At 46.6% G+C, this 20000-nt stretch overlaps 2 protein-coding genes across 4 annotated transcripts in view; one reads left to right on the forward strand and one right to left on the reverse strand.

Moving 5' to 3' along the window:
* Positions 1-17902, forward strand: part of LOC137879196 (activin receptor type-2A-like) — a 32980-nt gene extending 15078 nt beyond the window's left edge. Inside the window, exons 4-12 of one of the 2 annotated variants that reach the window (XM_068719852.1) lie at positions 79-233; positions 4183-4206; positions 8438-8581; positions 8817-8960; positions 10915-11060; positions 11154-11268; positions 11652-11790; positions 11883-12013; positions 12123-17902. In XM_068719852.1, coding sequence (XP_068575953.1) covers positions 79-233; positions 4183-4206; positions 8438-8581; positions 8817-8960; positions 10915-11060; positions 11154-11268; positions 11652-11790; positions 11883-12013; positions 12123-12317 — 1193 coding nt within the window. In that variant the 3' untranslated portion in view covers positions 12318-17902. The remainder of the gene's footprint in view (positions 1-78; positions 234-4182; positions 4207-8437; positions 8582-8816; positions 8961-10914; positions 11061-11153; positions 11269-11651; positions 11791-11882; positions 12014-12122) is intronic. The other variant, XM_068719853.1, reaches the window with a different exon arrangement.
* Positions 17903-18427: 525 nt separating this feature from the next.
* Positions 18428-20000, reverse strand: part of orc4 (origin recognition complex, subunit 4) — a 3544-nt gene continuing 1971 nt past the window's right edge. For both annotated transcript variants that reach the window (XM_068719499.1, XM_068719498.1), the window contains exons 9-14: positions 19784-19957; positions 19602-19688; positions 19404-19512; positions 19212-19307; positions 19052-19119; positions 18428-18897 (exon numbers count right to left, since the gene is read on the reverse strand). In XM_068719499.1, the coding sequence (XP_068575600.1) occupies positions 18715-18897; positions 19052-19119; positions 19212-19307; positions 19404-19512; positions 19602-19688; positions 19784-19957 (717 nt within the window). In that variant the 3' untranslated portion in view covers positions 18428-18714. The remainder of the gene's footprint in view (positions 18898-19051; positions 19120-19211; positions 19308-19403; positions 19513-19601; positions 19689-19783; positions 19958-20000) is intronic.

Raw genomic sequence — 20000 nt, forward strand, 5'->3', positions numbered from 1 at the left:
AAGTGTTGTGAGTCCTATCTTTTAATTTGTCTTCTTCTTTCCACTATCCTCTCTCTCTCTTTCTTTATCTCCCCGCAGCCACCTCCAACCCATTTTCCCAGAAGCCCCAGCTCTTCAGCACTCTGCTGTACTCCCTGGTGCCCATCATCGGCCTGGCCGCCGTCGTCCTCTTCTCCTTCTGGATGTGGAGACATCACAAACTGGCCTACCCGGCGGCCCTCGTCCCCACACATGTAAGTCCTGCAGCTAGACGGAGCTCCGAACACGGATCCTTAAACTCGGTCCATGACCACAGCAGCGCTCATCACTGCTTCCAGAGGTCACCCGTCAATCAAACGGCGCGGCGGGGACCGCGGTGTCCTCTTTCTCCGACGTTGCTGCTGATGCAGTTAGAGTTTCTCTTTTTGTCTGTTCAGCCACGGCGGCCATCGCGTCCCACTTCATCTGTTAATTGCAAACAAAGGGGAAATGTAAAACGCATCGGTTTCTGCGTCCCAAATGATTTATTCCTGTACGTGCAAAAACAAAAGCTTGGAACTAAGCAGGAATAACCAAGAAAGTTATGTGTGCACATAATGCTCGCACGGCAAGCAGGTTAAAGATCTACAACAACGCATCGTCTCATTCTGCTCCGGTTGATTTAATGCTCATTGTTTGCTCCTGTAGAAAGAAGACGCTTGTATTGTTCGTAGTGTGATGCAGTAGAAACACCTTTAGCACTGGTCTGGTTTCTCCGCGGGCTGAACCGGCCTTTGGCCAGAAGAACAGACGCACCGTGTGGACAGTTCACGTCCGCGATGATTGCTTTTTCACTTTCTTCGTTCGGAGTTGTATAGAAGGGTGAGAGGAGCCCGTGTTCCATCTGCTGCTTCTTCTTCTTCTTCTTCTTCTTCTTCTTCCCTCGACTCTCTTCCTGAGCAAACGCGTCAGAGACTTTCAAAGCAGCGGGCTGGAGCTGGGCTGGTTCGTGTTGTGTCAGGCTTTTAATCACATTTTAAAAGATTAAAACAGACTTTTGACGCTCTGGTGCTGCAGTCGCTCACCTTTTTATTACTCTTTTCTTTTCCTGTTCAGCCTAACTTGCCATCAGGCTTTTTCCGTTGTTGGAAAAACCCTCATATCCACACGTCTGATCGCTTTCATGTCTTCACTTGAATTGGACAGTTTCATCACCTTTTTACCAACTTTTTTTAAAACATCTCCCTTCTTGTAGGGCTCCAGATTCCAGATTCCTTTTCTTTTTCTTTTTTTTTCATGATTTGTTGGCGGTTTTAACCCCGGCGGAGCTGTATTCTGTGCTGCTCAGCAGGAGGAGGAAAAAGAAAACCCATGCAGAGCTTCCACCGTATGGAAGAGGAGTCAGGGGCCTCTGCATTATTGATGAGGCTTTATATAGGCAAACAAAACTAAACACAGAGACGCTCGCAGCTCTGCCTCGGAGGATGGGTGGGTGGTTCGTGCAGGGGAGGGAGTGAGGAGAGACATGCAATTCTTTCAACTTAGTTATTGTATTTGCACAGTGCCAACGCATAGCAGGGAAGAGATAAAGAAGACAGTGACACAATACAATCAAATGCTAATGCGCATTGGAAAAACAACACCGCTAAGAGGCTTATGAATCATCCTACCTGGAAACAGATAAATGAATAAATAAACAACATTCAAGAAAATACGAGCAACCGGGAGTGGATCAGATAACTAATGATGATGCAGCTGAAATATTCATAATATCACAAGAGGAGGAAAATGAAATCAAACAGCCAGGGTGGAACAGATGAAGTCGTGCCGGATAATCGCGTGTGCAGAAGTATTTAATGCATGAATGAGTAGGTGTACAAGGACAGGAGGAGGAAAGGAGGTCACTCGTTTTCGAGAATGTGTTTAAAAGTCGGAGCGTGTGCTTTTTCTGGGAGGAGGTGACGCGGCGGTGTAAACCCCACCCGCCTGCTACTGGAAGGAGGCTAAAACAAGTGCAGATATATTTGCAATCGCTATCTGACGCACGTTCAGATGTTCCGTCGTCAGCAGCTTGTTTAGCAACTGATTAAAGCAGAAGATGGAGAGCAGAGGGATGGATTTAATTCTATCTTCTTTATATATATATATATATATACACACACACACACACACACACACACACACACACATATATACACACACACACACACACACACACAATGCCTGTTAAGGACTCGTGGCATGACGTCAGAACTAATGTGATTCCTAACACACTGACATGAGAGTGCTATTGATCTTCTCCGTAGAACTCTTGGCAAGCAAACAAAATGACTATTTTTTAAGTCGCTCTCTATGCCAGCGTCGTCCAAAGGCACTTAACAAATCGTGGACAACACATTTGATTGAATTTGAATAATACGTCTGTATTTTTCCATATTGAGTTTCAGCGACTCGGTGAGGCTTGAAAAGCAGAAGTCGTTCCGTAGATTTCGTCATTTCTGCTTCATCATGCTGGTTCCTGGGCTGTTGTGCATTCGTCAGAGCGCGATGCTCTATACGCGCTCATGTATTTTTAATGTGACGGTTACAAATTGCCCACACTTGTTGCCGGTCATGTTTTTAAGCGGCCTGTGCGAACGGGAAGTGGTGCCGGTCGTTCGTCGCCGGTGTGTTTTCCCAACATCCATGTCGCTGCTTCTTTTAAAGACCGGCGGAGCTCTGCTTCACACTGCGCTCATTCAATCTAAATCTCTAATTAAAAGGAGTAGGAGTGTGATTATGTCAGGAACACGCTGCTGGAGTCTGATCCCAGCACAGCGATGTCACACATACACAACGTTGACTTCTGCTTTTGAGTAAAACCGTGTCCTGAGCTTCTGTTCGTTCTTTCTCCAGGCTGGTGCTGAAGCTCCAGTTGTTGTTCATATTAATGACCATGAGGAAAAAAATACATATATCTGTCTTCAAATCAATTCATCGCCCCAAAATGTCTCATGGATACGATTTTCTGCACTTTTGCACATTTGCAAGGGAGCTGGTCAAAGACAAAAACACAACAAGTTGCTGCCTCCGTTTTCTCTGCAAGGCAATGAAACATGCAGTCCTCTCGATGCAAATGTCATCGTTCCCACTCAACGATCTTTAAAGGGTTCATTATCACGCCACCGGCTGTACGTTCACATGCAGTTTGGCATTTTCCAGCGTTTTAGACCCTACAGCCCTTCAAAAGATCGACTCCACTGTGAGGTGCAGAGAACGCTGTGCGGCTAAGTAACTTAATCGCCTCCTGTCATTATGTCATTGTGATCGTTGGTACTTCACCAGCTGCATATTTGCCACCAAGCCTCCATTATTCGCACCACAGTGCGAAGTGGAGGCAAACTGGAATTGATTGCGTCTGAGTAGGCAGACCCACAGCTTTCACACGGAGAGGCCTGGAGCACTCAAACAGAAGTCTGGCCTCTTTTTCTTTTTTTTTTCCACCTGGATTTTCTTATCTCTATCCATCTCGCAGATCGATTCTGACCAAAATCTCATCAATTGCTTTATTATGGAGCTACTTGCGTCTTGTTTGTCTGGCTGCAGCTCTCCAAAAGGACTGCTGCTTATGCACATGTGTTGTCATGTGAATTCCAGCAAACTGTGAGCTGTTTTTTGTGTTTGGGAGGAGAGACTTAAATGAGCTTTTCTTCACCGAACATTTGTCTCAAAACAAGGTTTTTGTTCTTGACCAAAATGTGCCGATCCCACATCCCATAGTTCCTGTTTCCATGCGGACGTATTTTATATTTCTTGAAGTAAAGTTTGAAGAAAAGGTGACCCGTGACCCGGCCCTTGTGAAGGAGGACATCGTTCTGTGTCTGTGTTCAACCTGAGCTCTACGTTAATCTTAACCCAGCGTTTCTGTCTCCTACATGATCTTCTGTTGGTGCCTTACTGCATTTGTTTTACTCGTTCGTCTAGGAGAACCTTTTTAACACACATTGCTCAATCCACTTTCAGTTGCTCTGCTTGAGAGCCTCATTTTTAAGTTCCTAAGATATCCCATCTCGCACCAGGACCACCGCAGACCCGGTGCCCCGTCGTGTGTCCCAAACCTTAAAGAAGTCCCGGTCTGGAGAGCAGGAGGTTGTTCAGAGGCGAGCCGTCATCTCCTCCCTATTACCGTCTACTTCCTCTACTTCATCCTCTAACTGTTTGCTTCTTATGTTCTTTTTCAACAAGCACGCCTTTCACATTATGGTGGAGGTAAGAGCAGTTCAATTGAAGTTGAAAACCATTTTAGTCCCCACCCACCCACCCCACCTCCCTTTGGGTTCAGAGCTTGGTATGAATTCTCCACCTCGATCCCAGACCACCATTTTGTTCTCCGCTTTGCTTTTTGCGTCTTGTTCACTCGGTTCGTAGCACATTTCTTCTGTTCTTTTTTTTCTGCCTGGGTTTATTGCATGTATGGATGTCTTCTGTGTTCCCTGCTGAAGATGTATTGTGCATGGTGGAAAGTGGCCAACGTGGCTCCGAATGCAGCCCCCCCCCCCTTTTTTTTCTTTATTTCTGTATGAATGTCCACCTGTGATGTTTATGTAACACACTGTGCCCGATGTGACCCGGTTTCCAGAGCGGTATCTGCCGGACCTGCGGCTCGCCACGTCTCCTGTGCACAGGGAGACGCAGCACTGTTTGAAACTCGCTTCTCCATCTTTATTTGCAGACTGAGGAGGAGTGCAGACGCATTTTGCATAAGTAGGAGAATTGCCACTTACCTGGAACATATTTCAAGTCAGAGAGTGTAAATGACTTTAAGTACAAGAGGAGCATAAGCCTTTTGCAAATGTACTTTGGCTGAAATTTGATCAAACTGGAGTTAAAAGGATGGCTGCAGACATCGGGGAAAATCCTCATTTAGAAAGGAGAAGGCAGCTGGATAAAGAAAGTCTGTGACAGAGTTTAGACCCCGGCTTATCGTCAGTCCAGCCTTCCAGGTCAGCTCTCTTTAAGGTCGTGTCCACAACGCTTTGCGTTTGATACAACCTCATATCAACGAGATATGAACTGAAGATTTTGGAGTCCAGAATAGCTGCCCATTCAACGTCTTATCTCTAAGAATCAAACTTAGCATTTTGACTGTGAATACAAGCCAAAGCGGACCTGAAGGACCCGTTCTGATGCAATAGATGAAGGTGTAATCCGATTAGGCCATGGGAGACGGTTGAGGGTTGGGAAGAACGGCGTGAAGCAGCAGATTCTGTTTTCCTGCTTCCTGTGGTCTGCTGACTAAGTGTAATGCGCCCCCTCGCTCGAGGCCACGGCGCCCTGCGATCGGACAAGGGATCCGGTGACTCCCGGGGGAGGCCGGGTCGGGTCGGGGGCCGGTCCGGTCCGCCTCGTCAGGCCGAAGCCCGGAAGGCAGACAAAAGAGTTTCCAGAAACAATGCAGACGCAAAGAAAGACACGTTAGTTTCATCTGAAATGCCGGGGAAGTCGTCACCATGTTGATGACTTTCATTGTAACGCTGCTGCTGTTGAGGATCAGTCCATCCAGTCCATCGAGTCCATCAGTCATCGGTCACATCTCTGCCGCCCTGCTCTTATATCTTCAGCGTTCACGGGCCTCCTGGGATCATTTCTTCTCATGCATATCATGATCAGAGTCGGCGTCGCACATTTCACCGAGCACAATGGACGCTCAGGAATTCGTCTCTGTGATGTTTGTGCAGACGCACCGATGGCTGTCTCTGTGTCGCGACGGAGCAGGGAAAGATAAGACGGTGCATCTTGAATTCTTTCTGCAGACTCACCTTATGAATTACATCAAAATAACAATTTGAACTGCTTTGATTACGAAGCAGAAAAACAGACGGGAAATTGTTTGGAGATGCAGACAATTTGCTCCAAAAACAGTGAGCCGTGAGTCCTCTGATAATATCGTAGTTTTCTCCACAAAATCCTGATCAGAATAATAACCGCTACAGACGGAACGATCAATAAATGTACTAGAAATAGGTTCGGGGATGTTTCTGCACATTGAACAGTAATGGCACAAGTAGCCACATTCACAGCAGGTGAATGCAATTTCCTGTCATATTTAATTGCGTTGTGTTATAAATATTCTCTTTATATCTGCTGTATGTATTTGTTGCTGATAGTGTTGGTAAATGAAGACATTGAAGCACATTAGGCTGTTAGACTTCAGCTCATTGGGAGGGAAAAGTGTTAAAATGTCACCTCACCTTCACTGGATTTCATACATTGGGACTCTGAAGTGTGTCGGGTAAAAGAAATAAAACACAATCAGGAAGAAAAACAGCTAGCAAGTGTCATAAACTTTACAAAACGTGTGTAAAGAAACATTTCTGTGACTCTATAGGTTCACTATTTTGGTTCGTACAACGTGTTCCTAAAGGTGTTTTTCAAGGGGCCACCTTAAGGCCGCTGTGCAATCCAACCTGGGGCCCCGTTGCCGTGGGTAACCTTCCCCGTCGTTTGGCCGGCGCTCAGAGTGAAAGCGGCGCGCGGAGACGACAGGTCTGCCTCACAGCTCTCTGTTAGAGGGGAGAAGGATTCAAGTAAACACGGCGGTTCCCTCCTCAGACACACACACACACACACACACCCTGCTCCACCTAAACAAAGTGTCTTTACTTCTATTCTTACAAAGCTTCCTGTGAATCTGCAGCTGCTACTATGTGAACAACCTCCACTCAATAACAGATGAAACTTCATCACCCCAGGGGAGCAGTCTGGTCATTACTGTAGCAAATAATACTACCGGTTAGGTGCTAGATATAAGTATAAGTATACTGGAGAATTTGAACGTATTTCAGTATGAAATGGCTGAAACTCGCTGCCTCTGTCAAACAGTAGTTCCTCCTTTTGTGTGAACTTGAAGCCACACAGTTCAGGACCAGGAGAACGTTTCCAAATGGATCAAAATCCGACCCGTACGAGCTCCTCGGTGACGTACAGTTTGCTTCTGTTGCCACACTAATCCTGTCAGGACAGGCGGTTAAAAAGACGCGTGTTTGTCTTTAAGAAAGGGTGGGGGCCAAAACCCCGGCGGTAATGTTCCTTTTTTAAATTTTTTTATTCCTCTCAGCCAAAGAGAACGCAGTATGTATATTTAATCTGTGGCTGGCATCGGTAGCAAACCTTTTAACCCAAAAGGGGGCATTTTATGTGGCGTTGGAAGACGGTGATTGACGAGTGCTTTTGATATGTCATCGCGGTGCTTGAATGGATCCTGTGGGCCTCTTGAAACTTGCTCCAGCTTATCAAGCACCATGTAAGCCTCCAGTTCAAGTAAAAACATGAACATCGACGGTGTTGCAGGGGGGCGGGGGGGCTGACAACAGCGATACCGAGGCATGGAGGTAACGTCGAGATTTTACAGAAGCATATCTGGTTTCATCAAAGGCCATCAGTCATGTGCTAGTCTTTCTCCTCCTCCCTTTATCCTCTGGAAATGTGACTCCCTCACTGCATGCTTCTTTTTAACCTTCCTCTCTCTCTCTCTCTCTCTCTCTCTCTCTCTCTCTCTGTCTCTCTGTCTCTGTCTCTGTGTCGCTCTTTCTCTCTCTCTCTCTCTCTCTCTGTCTCTGTGTCGCTCTTTCTTTCTCTCTCTCTCTCTCTCTCTCTCTCTCTCTGTCTCTGTGTCGCTCTTTCTTTCTCTCTCTCTCTCTCTCTCTCTCTCTCTCTCTCTCTCTCTCTCTCTCTCTCTCCATATCCTCGCTCGCCCTCTGTCCTTCCCTGTGAAGTCACATGTGAAAGTGATCAGCTTAATCCCGATCACCAGCTGTGTTTAACCTACTTTACATTTGGAACACTTGGCTTCCTCGCGTTCACTTTTGTTTGTACGGGATTAGCATGAACACACGGCTTTGACCCGTCAGGGGTTTTTAACCCAAAAATGTATTGTTCCTTCTAATGGGCCTGCTTCATATTCCTTCATGTTGCAGTGTGCGCTCTGTGCGCTCTGCTCGGTGGTACTCGAGGTTCTAGATCGTTCCCTCCCAACCTTTTCCTCTGCGACTGATTGGATTCAAACTGGCACCTCTCCAGTTACAATCCCGCTTCTGTAAACTCAAGCAAACGCAGCCTCGGGGGGTTTAATTGAATTTAAAATGAATGAATCCAAACCCATATTTAATATGCTGTTTCCTCGCTGCCAAAAAAAAACCTTCACAGTAATAATAATAATAACGCTGAAGTCAAACATGCAGCACTTCCTAAACCAGACTCTCCAAAGTGCTTTAACAATCAAACAAAGCAAAGAACAGACTCATAAAATACATAAAGCAAAATAATGAGTTTCCACAACATAAAGAGGATAAAAGCAGCATGCTGGCAAAACATTATAGCAGAGCATCGCCACATTAAAGTACGTCTGTAAGCTGAGATGTGATTCAGGATGTGAAGATGGCCGAATGCTATGTTAATGCAGAAGAATGAAGGACAACTGTCCTCTGCCCTCTCTCCACAGGATCCCGGGCCCTCACCCCCGTCCCCCATTTTGGGACACAAACCGCTGCAGCTGATCGAGCTGAAAGCCAGGGGGCGCTTCGGGTGTGTGTGGAAGGCCCAGCTGCTGAACGATTTCGTGGCTGTGAAGATCTTCCCCATCCAGGTATTTAAACTGTGAAGTGAGACGGGCCGCTCGTCGCCGTAACAAACGGTGTAAAAGGCAATGAGGCGACGTAAACGATGAAGACGAGGCTGAAGCTGTTTATTGTATTCCTGTGTTGAGGGGTGGGCTCGTTGCGTGAAATGGAACGAGACTTCTCCTTCAGCCAGACTTGGTAACAAACGCAGCGGTTCGACGAGAGAAATAACATCTGCATCGTCTCTCTGCTCTTGTCCAGGACAAACTGTCTTGGCAGAACGAGTACGAGATCTTCAGCGTGAGCGGCATGAAGCACGACAACATCCTCCACTTTCTCGGCGCGGAGAAGAGGAACAACAACCTGGACCTGGAGCTGTGGCTCATCACCGCCTACCACGAAAAGGTACGCCGTCCGGGACGGAGCGGCACCGCCGGCACACCGCTACATTTCTGCTTTTATTACATTGAGTCATTTTCTCTTTTTGTTTTATAAGAAACGCTCAGGTTTGAGCTGAACAGAGACTTTTAACAAGTGCGGGGGGAGAAATGGCAGTACATAAAATGCTGCATTGAATTTTGTGATGCAGTGTAATAACCAAGCAATACATGAAACCTCTTTTATATTGTTCTGACCACTGTAATTGCCCGTTTTTACATACATTTACGAAATCTGCATTTCTAATTCCCCTAAAAAGGTCACAAGAGCTTATCCACTGATAGAAAAGTCCAAAATCCGCTTTTAAACCGACTTCTAAACTTGGTTTAAACCTGACACTCCTAGCTAAGCTAAGCTAAGCTAGCTTTACCTCAACAACTGACAGACGTCAGAGGGGGAAAGATCTGCTGCAACAGCAACGCCGAGGGTGAACGGATGAAAGCCGTTAGTGGTGCATCCAAAATAATTCAATCTGGTGTGTAACTGAAACTAAGACCCAAATGAACGAGTCCAAATAAGTACTTGAGTTTCCACAACTGAACCAGGCGGTTATTTGTCAAATTCAGACACATTAACGTAGTGAGGAAACAAATAAACGCCGCGCAGGAGTAATCTGATTACTGGCGAGCTGTGGACGCTCGAGTCGTCAGTTTGTGTCCATGTAAAGGCAAAGTGTGAAAACGGGACAACGTGCATGAGGCCTACATTGTATTGCTGATCCACTACTACAATGCACTTGGTGCTGTTCTTTCTTTCCTCTTTGTAAGCCTTGTTTACCCAGAGAAGGTGGATTTGGCGCTTCACTCGCCCTCTCTCGACCACGGCCTCTGCAGCGTTCGGGGCTTTAAGTGCCTCGGTGTCTTGAGGGTCATTACCGACGAAGTGCAGAGTGATTCTCGCTCGCTTGAGTTTTCCCAGCCAGGCGCAGCATTTAAATCGCCGTGCTCAAGAGGCCGTCCTCGTGTGAATTAAGGTTGAACATGTGAAGGTTGTGGGTGCGGCGGCGGGGCTTTAACCCAACAATACGCCTCTCGCTGAGCCACTTAACCCTGCAGCGGCTCTGCAAGTGCTACTCTGACTTGTAGAAGCTCTCCAAGTAGAAAGAGCATTGAATAAACTAGCCTTGCCAAGCGTGCGCTGTAATTATTTCAAAAGTCTTTAGGGGATACATAACTTAAACGCTAACCTACAAAAAGCTTTTCCTTCCTGCCAGTTTCTCAGAGCAGGTGTCAAAATGTTGGCCACGTCAGTCGTGGGCTGAACCTCTTGCTTGTGCAACACAGCTGGAGCTCTGATTGCAGAGTTCACTCTCCTTGACAGCTGATTTATGCCTTGATGTTCGGTGCGTTACAGCGGCTTCATGCGTTGAGGTAGCGTGCAGTGGCTTGCTTGAAAAGGACGCAGGCCCCTAAAAACTCCCTATAATTAAAATATTTTCATATCTCGGACAATGCATTCTTATTAATAGCTGCCAGGGATGTTGTCTGTCTTTGTAACAATTTGACATAAATTAAAACATGCTGAATAAACCCAGGTATGAGCACACTGCAGGGCATTTATCCAAAAGCAGAACAACTGATGTGATTTACTGTCTCCATGTGTTGGCGCTGCCTGCCCTCTAGTGGCCACTCCTGCAACTACAGCGGTCTTTGGCCTTGCCGGAAGTGACCTTGTGTCCTATTGACATACATTTTGTAAGAACAGAGATGTGTGCAGGATAAGGAATGAAGCAGACGCAGCTGGAATATCACTGCTGAAATCTTAGCCTTGTGTTTGTTACGTTTCTACGTCAGTATTTAATATAAATGCATGTCTTCAAATGTGATCAGTATCTAAAAATGCATATATATATATATATATATATATATATATATATATATATATTATGATGTAATGTATAACACGACTCGTCTGTCTCCAGGGCTCGATGACGGACTACCTGAAGGCCAACGTGGTGTCGTGGAACGAGCTCTGCCACATCACTCAGACGGCGGCCCGCGGCCTGGCCTACCTCCACGAAGACGTCCCGGGACACAAGGACGGACACAAGCCCTCCATCGCTCACAGGTTTTAAAGGCTTTTTAATCAAAAAACGTTTGCACCGCGTTGGACCGGCTCTAGGAGTTCCACAATAAATGTGTCGTCCTTGTTGTGTCTTAGGGACATTAAGAGTAAGAACGTGCTGCTGAAGAGTAACCTGACAGCCTGCATAGCTGACTTTGGCCTCGCCCTGCAGTTCGAGGCGGGGAAATCGGCAGGAGACACACACGGACAGGTACGTCCACATCTTCACCGCGTTTCACGCCTTTGTAGCTCAGATCAGTCTTGTGAAATACCTCACAGCGCCTATGGGTGGCAGTGTGGCTTGTTTTGTTCGTGCACTGGCCCCCGAAGGTTCCTAAAATGTTGGTAAATGCTTTTAAACATCTGCAGGTGATTACAGATTCAGGTTTGGATGCGGGACAGAACCATCAGGGTAGTGTGGTGAACTGCGGGGTCATACAGGGATCATTGATGTTTCTGCCAGCTAAGCAGCAACACCCCTCAATGACGAGCGTCACTTTTCGCTCATCTCGGCACATCTGTGAGCCGTGTCGTGACTTTCTACTTGATTTTCTGTTCACGTCTGTGTCCCGACGCTGCCGTTTGAACCCTCAGGTGGGGACGCGGCGCTACATGGCTCCTGAAGTCCTGGAGGGCGCCATCAACTTCCAGCGCGACTCCTTCCTGCGTATCGACATGTACGCCTTCGGCCTCGTCCTCTGGGAGCTCGCGGCGCGATGCACCGCCGCCGACGGTGAGTCCGCCGCAAGCGCCGCATCCGTGCACGTTCTTCCGCGTGTCGCGTTACTTCAGATTAGTTTGAGTTGTGTTTTTGAATGTCAACAGGCCCGGTGGACGAGTACATGCTCCCGTTCGAGGAGGAGGTGGGTCAGCATCCGTCTCTGGAGGACATGCAGGAGGTTGTCGTTCATAAGAAGCTGAGGCCCATCCTGAGAGACTGCTGGCAGAAACACGCGGTGAGCGACCACGAGACCCTTTGGTTGTCGACTTGATATTTGAAATGTAATCTCGTTCTTTTGTTCCGAGACCCAGTGAGTCCCGTTAACCCTGCCGCTCTCCTCTCAGGGTCTGGCCATGCTCTGTGAAACCATCGAGGACTGCTGGGACCACGAGGCCGAGGCCCGCCTGTCCGCCGGCTGCGTCGAGGAGCGCATCGGACAAATGCAGCGCCAGGCCCCCGTCATCGGCCTCGAGGAGATCGTCACCGTCGTCACGATGGTGACCAACGTGGACCTGCAGCCCAAGGAGTCCAGCTTGTGATCGGCGCCAGCAGAAACACGGATCGACACGAGCGTCCGGCCCTGGTTGGTTGGCGTAGTGTGTTTTTCTTTTTGTTCTTTCTTTCCAATTTTCGTTTTTGTCCGTCTTTTTTTTTGTCCTTTAAGTGCGGGCCGCTACTCGCGTTCAGGAAACACCGTGCCCCCCCCCCTCATCCGTTGATATCCATTTTGATACGCGTGTGCCGGAGGATTGTAACATTGTAACGGTCGAAACTCTCTTGTCCCGAGCAAACGATTCAGGATAAAACGACGACGTCAGCGAGTGACATGCTGGGACGCCGACCCTCGACAAACACTTTAATCATGTATTGTTTTTATACACACACACACACACACACACACACACACACACACACATACACACACACACACACACACACACACACACACACACACACACACACACACACACACACACACACACGCACACTGGAGGGCGACCTGTTCTGCTCGGTTTTCTACGGAGAGAGAAGATCTGGCAGAGAAGCTCCACAGAACTCTCGGTGCATTTTAGTGTAAAACAAAAAAGAAAAGAAGAAAAAAAAGAAGAGGAGCACCTGGCTCTCGATACATTTGCTGTTTTTCTCGTGTGCGTTTTTTCTGAAGAAACGACTATCGTTCTGCCAATAAGCAACGGCTTCTGAATGTTTATAGTGTAATGCTGCTGTACATAGTGTATTATGGACCCAGACAACTTGGTAATCAAGCTTATTTTAAAGGGGGAAGGGGGAAGGGGGGGGTCCATTCTCAAGCATTACGACGATTTAAAAAAACAAACCATAAACCTCCTTCAACCAGGTATACCTCAGTTCAGATGGACACAGTTTAAATCAGTCCCTCTCCCTGTTCACGGTCATAGCTCACACTCTCCCTCGGCTCTTCACGACATCCAAACGACCCGCCGTCAGCCACGACGCTCATGGGTAATGTAGTCAGCGAAGCCTCTGTGCACACGGCCATGCGCACCGAGAACGACGATGTTCCTCCCCGTTCTCCAGCTCAACTTTAGTTTTGCTCCACTTTGATTATGAACTTTTTTTTTTTTTTCTCTCTCTCTTTGACGTTTTCTTCTTCTGATGATGATGATGATTAGAAAAAAGAGAGAGAACCCCCCACGATGGTGTCGTTTAAAGTGATTTTTCTTCTTTTCCGTTTTTTTGGGTTTGCCGTGTCAACTGTCACCGGAGTCGTACTATCCTCCGCTGACAAGTGAGATCTGGATATAGAGTACATGTGTTTATATCTCTCTGGATTAGCGCTGGGTACCAACCACCGATACCTTCATGTCGTATCTGGTACCACGCTCTCGGAGCCTCTTGGTCTGGTTCTTTGTGTGAGATCAGTCGTGTGTGGTCTGGTTCTATCTGTAGATGAACAAACTAGAGCGTCCCGTGTGTGTGTGTGTGTGTGTGTGTGTGTGTGTGTGTGTGTGTGTGTGTGTGTGTGTGTGTGTGTGTGTGTGTGTGTGTGTGTGTGTGTGTGTGTGTGTGTGTGTGTGTGTGTGTGTGTTGTAGGACAGGGATCACATGTGAAGTGCAGGGGTACCCAGCCCTGATCTGGATCGACACCTGTATTTAGCTGAGCCAGCTTGCTTTTGATTTGATTCGCGCGCGCACACACACACACACACACACACACACACACACACACACACACACACACATCCTTTTTTTTTGTTTTATTACTATCAAGAGTTTCTGCTCTCCTTTGATACACCTCAGGAAACTTTGCTACTCACCACCTACTCGCATCCTCCTCCCCCTCCCCCTCCTCCTCCTCACCCGTCTCGGACTGGAGTACCTCCTCTCTTGCTGATACGCTCTCTCTCTCTCTCTCTCTCTCTCTCTCTCTCTCTCTCTCTCTCTCTCTCTCTCTCTCTCTCTCTCTCTCTCTCTCTCTCTGGACTCTGTTTAGCCGCGCTGGCTTGCTGAAAAACATCATCTCCGCAGGCTTTAAGACCAGATCAAATTTAATCTCAACACTAATCTCAGACCGGTACATCGCACCGGTCGAACCTTGTCAATCTCTCTACGGCTGTTTATTAAATCCTACGTTTTAGAGCAAGTGCTTCCACTTTGGTGAAGTCAAATGTTGCCTAAACAACGTTTGAGCAACTGCTCACCGGTGCTTTCTATCTCTGGACATCTGGCTGGATAGACCGGGTTCAGACACAAGCAGCTGCATGTTAACTGTTTTCACATTTTAAACCGATAAACTGTCACTACGGTGCGGTTTAACGTCCCTCATACAGCGCTGGAGGTTTGAAGCGACCGCCCGGCTATCTGCAGCGAGACGAGCGGAGACGAGGACTCTCTCTTTCATCCTGGTGCCATTTCTACGTATCCATGCTAGTTACTCTTGTAGATGTCAGGCAAAACGGATGTATCTGTCATTGTAGTGACACAATGACAGTCTTTTATTTCTTCTGAGGGACGGTGAACACTGGTGCCGGCAGACCTGCAGTCTCTCCTCAAGCTTTGGGACGGTTTCACAAGACGCAGTTTAAAATCGAGCGTTTTTCAAATCAAATTTAAAAGAAACGGCGAAGAAGCTCCTTTCTGCCAAACCATTTCACGTGCGAGGCGATTCATAACCGTGCTTTCTTTGTAATACACATTGCTTTTTGAAGAAACGCCGTACTGCAGCGCTCGAGGAAATGAACAGCAGACGAGTTAAATCACTTGTGAGGGAAGGCAGCAAACATCAAGTCTGTCACTGAGCTAGACATTTGTTTCGAGCGCTCACACGTCCTCCCAAATATCCTGGTATTCACGCTGTATTTATTTCAGCAACACATTTTCCCTATTTCCTAAAACACTTCGTTAAACTAGCGAAGTACAAACAACCCAGAAACTGTAAGAGCTAAAGAGCGGGAGGTCTACCGGAGGTCTACAGGAGCTGTTCACTGAGCGCGTCAGGTTTGAGATATTATCTCAGTACAATATACGACTATTGCAACAACACAGCAAACCTGAAGGAAGTTAAAGCCATCTTCTTATTTACTGTAGCACCGGTACAATATTCACATCCGCATCGCTTCCCTTTGCTCCTTCTTCAGTTATCCGCCGTTCGTCTGAGGCGATCAGCACTACCTCACTCGCAGGGATTTCTTCGGGGTAGAAAGTGTGGCAAGAACAACCAAAATCATAACCAGGGAGGAGCGGGATTCAAAGCATCCAGTTTGGGGGATAATTTCCAGGAGTAAACTCTCATTTCTCCCCGTAAGTTTGAGATGACTCATTTTTACCATTTAAACTTTTCCATAACTGTGCAAGACTAAAAACCTAAAGGAAGAACTCCAGTATTACCCTTTTTTTATCCCCACGTTTGTGTCCAAAAGTGTAAAACTCACCAGTATTTCAGCAGCCAAGTGGATTTTAAAAACTCCAACAGTTGGTTGGTTTCCTGCCAAAGTGGCTGTTAGGGTTGACTTATCAGCCACAGCAAAGACAACGTGCCAGTTCTCGGTCGGCGGTCACATCCCATCTTCAGTGTTGAACAGCTGGAGTTTAAACGGCGCTTGAGAAACCGACCCAAACCAACAAACACCATTCAGGGATTCAGTACTATGCTTTTCTAAGTTCTAGCAAGTTATATGCAACCAGTGCCGCAAACTACCCTACACTGCTGTAGGACCAGCTGCAGGAGTGACTTTCAATACACAGACACACAAATAACTTGTAGCATTTTAATTTCTCTCTTTTTTTTTTTTTTTTAATCCGTTACCTTGCATATTGATGTGTTGTATTTATTTTTTAATTTACAGGTCTGAGGTTTTGGGTATCAGAACTCAGGTGCAACTCTGAATAATGTCGTAAGGGTTGGCACGATTTATTTGTTGTTGTTTGGGGGGGGGGGTGTTCAGTTGTAATTCAGGAAATACTTTCATTAATTCAAAAAGAAAAGATATAAACTGTAACGTGCTTCTTTCTATTCAGTCTATGGACAAACGACCGAGAATGAATGTTCTTCAGACTCCTGGATTCCAGTATTGTGTGTACTTTGGTGGATTGAGCCCGGCCCTGTGTAACTCTAGGGGGCTTTGGGTTTGGCTGGTTTTGTGTGATTGTGCCCCGTCGCTGTAGAAACTAGTAAAACCAGCGCACTCTGAGATCCATTCATACACCTCCTGGTTGTACGCTGACCTGCTCTGAGACCCCGTACAACCCAACCACAAAGAACAAATCTGTTTCATTAAAACGTTCCCAAGTAGAGTTTAAATATAACAGAAGCTTATTAGTTCATCCAAAATAACCTTTGTTCATCTTCATCTGAACCTGTCCAGATGTGAACACGTCAAACACTTCTTTGCTTCCCCTCAGGTCTGGACTATCTCAGCAGATCTGACCCAGACATGGTCTGAACATGGTCTAAACATGGTCTGAACATGGTCTAAACATGATCTGAACGTGGTCTGAACCTGGTCTAAACCTGGTCATTTAAAGGTGTATGAATGGGTTTCCTCAGCATGTAGCTTTACGTGTTTCTATATCGACCTCCTCTCGCCCAGCGCCTCACATTGCTGTGCATATTAACTACCAGTGAAACATTTGTGTCTTGTTGCCCCACTATTTTAAGCAGTCTAGGATCTGTACAGACATGAGAACATAAATACCTGTATCAACTATATACTCTGAGCTGAATCTTTATAAGTGCGTGTTGAACTTCAGTGTTTCCTCTACATTCATTTCTACTTTTCTTGTGTTTTGCCTCGGCTTTAAGTTGAGCTTTGTGAAAGCTAAAAGCTGGAGGCTCATTGGAGTACTTTGTAACGCATCCAAGTAGGCACTTAAGAGTTCCGTAGCACACAAAAACCCCCAACATGGCGTTCCTCAAGGTACCTACTCGAGTCCCCTGCAATTTGAAGAATCCCCGAAGCTCTTAAACATCAGTTGCAATACTCCATGTGACGAAGCAATCTACAGATACACTACAGATACTTCATTCCAGCATTTCGATCGCCTCCTTTCCCCGCTGTTGGTAAGACTTTTAGAGGAAACATTGAACCAATGGCCTCGCGGCAGCAGGATAGGTCTGGTGGCCGGCCCTGAAAGTTCTACAAAACAGAAACAACCCAAAACACTACAGGCGTTTTTGACCCCACATCTCTCAAGGCTCTGGAGGTGCAGCGCTGATCCAGGATTTGCCAACGCGGCCTGTAATGTTAATGCCGCTCACAGGGTTTCTGGTAACCGATGAATCCGTCACAAAAACGTCTCTAAAATGATGAAAATGTTCTTTATTTTTTTGTTTTCTATACTCCTGATACATGTGACTGTGCGTTTTTTGATTTTGCTGACTAAAAGATGTGAAAAACGGGATGACTTATGTCCGGAATTTCAAACCGGAGACGTTGTTCTTGAGACCTTGAGGGACGAGGGAGGATCAGAGGAAAGAGAAGTCCTCTTGGTAAAGTATTAAAAGCAGAAAGAGAAGCTCGAGAAACCCTGGAAGCATTATCACAGAGGAGAACCAGATCCCCGATCAGCGCTGCCACTCTGGGCCGTGTTTTTATCAGCTGAAGTGATCCACGTGATGTAAATAAATGTGTTTTTAGATTGTGAATGCTGACCTTCTTCTTCTTTTCACTGACTGAATCACATCACTACCTCCTCCTCCTCCTCGATCCGACGGCTGCAGGTAGAAGTTAGAAAGCCTTTAGATAATTCAAACTTCTGATGTACCATCTATTGCTTTTAACATGTTTGCATGTTCAGCTAACATGCTGTGTAAGAACATACAAATCTACCAGAAAAACATAGAATTAAATTATTACAACTCTCACAAAGCAAATGGAATGTATAACAGTGAATTTATTGTTGCAGGACCGAGGGAGCCAGAGTGGTTCAAAGTCCTCTGAATGTTCCGGTACACGGCGTGTTATTAATAGACCCGTTAACTGCATGTATGTACAGTATGTGCAGCGTGTTTTGTCTCTACGATGTAAACATTGTGGATGGTGACGGTAGAAACACACCACCAGGTGGCAGCATTCAGCAGGCTCAGCGGGACACTTCTTTCCAGACTTTTAAATTAAATTCAAGAAGAGATTTGAGTTAAAAAACGGTCAGAATCAGATGACAGGTGTCTTGTTTTAATAACATACATTTTATTTGATCATATCCTCAATGACGGTTTATATTCTGTGATTATTTACAGTAACTCGTCATCCAAACTTGGCTCCAGAACACACTTGGTATTCAGAGTACATGTAAAATAATCCGGACTACTGGTGTAGAGTTCACATACTGGCAGCCATGTTTTCTGCCTGGTTTAATTTTGGTCATCCAGCTCAGTAACCCCAGAAGCTTCTTTCATCTGTGAGCAGAAAACACAGCAAACAAACGTCGACACAAAGTCCAAATGTAGGCCGGGTCCTAGCCGAACGCCGACATGGCCCACTGCTTGACGTCCGTGGGGCATTGTGGGTACTTCTGCAGGGCCTCCATGATCTGACTGTGGTCCAGCATGAGTCTCATCAGCTGGTACTCCCTCTGGGTTTTGGCCGAGGAGCTGTCGACCGGCCGGATCAGCTCCAGCTGCTGCAGGTGCTCGAAGGCCTGAGGACCAAGTGTTCAGTAGATCAGTCGACCATCTTTAGATAGATAGATAGATAGATAGATAGATAGATAGATAGATAGATAGATAGATAGATAGATAGATAGATAGATAGATAGATATACGAGCTATACTCTTTAAATGCTTTACACGCACCTTCAAGATGACCGGCTGCTCAAAGTTATATATGGAGTTCGACTTCCTCTGCAGGAACTTCTTAAACTCTAAAAAAAACAAAGATCTACTTCTTATACACAAGTAAGAAAAAGCCGATATGTTTGTCCTAAAAACTAGAGGTCTGTTTTTCCAGTCGTACCGTTGTGAACCATTTGCAGATTGAACGGCTCTCCTTCGTAGACGTCGTTGAGGTGTTTCATGGCGATGATGAGGCACAGCTCCAGGATGGACAGACCTACGGAGGGAGGGGAAAGAAGCAGAGATATAACCGCTGTGGACTCTTTAGAGAGTGAAGAGAGAAAGGCCGTCGCCGTTTGTTTATTTTTTTTACCGTGGAGCATATTCGCGTTGGCGTCGGCAAAACACAGTCTGCTGGCCTCCAGCAGGTCTGCAGGTTTAATGGCAGGTTTGGCAACAGACACTCGACTCAGGCACAACATCTGGAGATAGAGAGTGAGACGAGGGTAGTGAGGTCTCACACCGAGTGACAGATGTGGTGTGTTACAGTTGAAATAAAGGGGTGCTGTACCAGCAGCGTGTGCATGGAGCGGAAGTCCTTGCTGGAGTTGAAGTGTCTCTGTAAAACATCCTCCACCGATTTGTCTTCACACAGAGTCTGAAGAAAGAAAAACAGAGACGGGTCCACTAAATGCACTCACGTCTGATTCCAGATGTTTGAAGCCCAGATCGGGCCCTTGGTGGTGGGCTCACCTCGATGCCGGCGTTCCAGTCCAGAGCGAACTTGTCGTCCGGGAAGTCGTCCGGCAGGCTGAGCTGGGTCCGGACCCGGTCCAGGTACTCGGCGAACGTCGGGTTGCTCAGCAGGTGGATCTGACGGTGGGAAAACCGAGACTTCACGCGCTTCTCCAGCAGCTCCAGAACGTCCTGGATAAAAAGCGACACTGTCAACACCGTCGGTATTATCCCA

The sequence above is a fragment of the Cebidichthys violaceus genome, unplaced genomic scaffold (assembly GCF_023349555.1).
Source record: "Cebidichthys violaceus isolate CVI_PGR_0920_01 unplaced genomic scaffold, fCebVio1.0.p SCAF_24, whole genome shotgun sequence".
In the NCBI taxonomy this organism is placed as follows: domain Eukaryota; kingdom Metazoa; phylum Chordata; class Actinopteri; order Perciformes; family Stichaeidae; genus Cebidichthys; species Cebidichthys violaceus.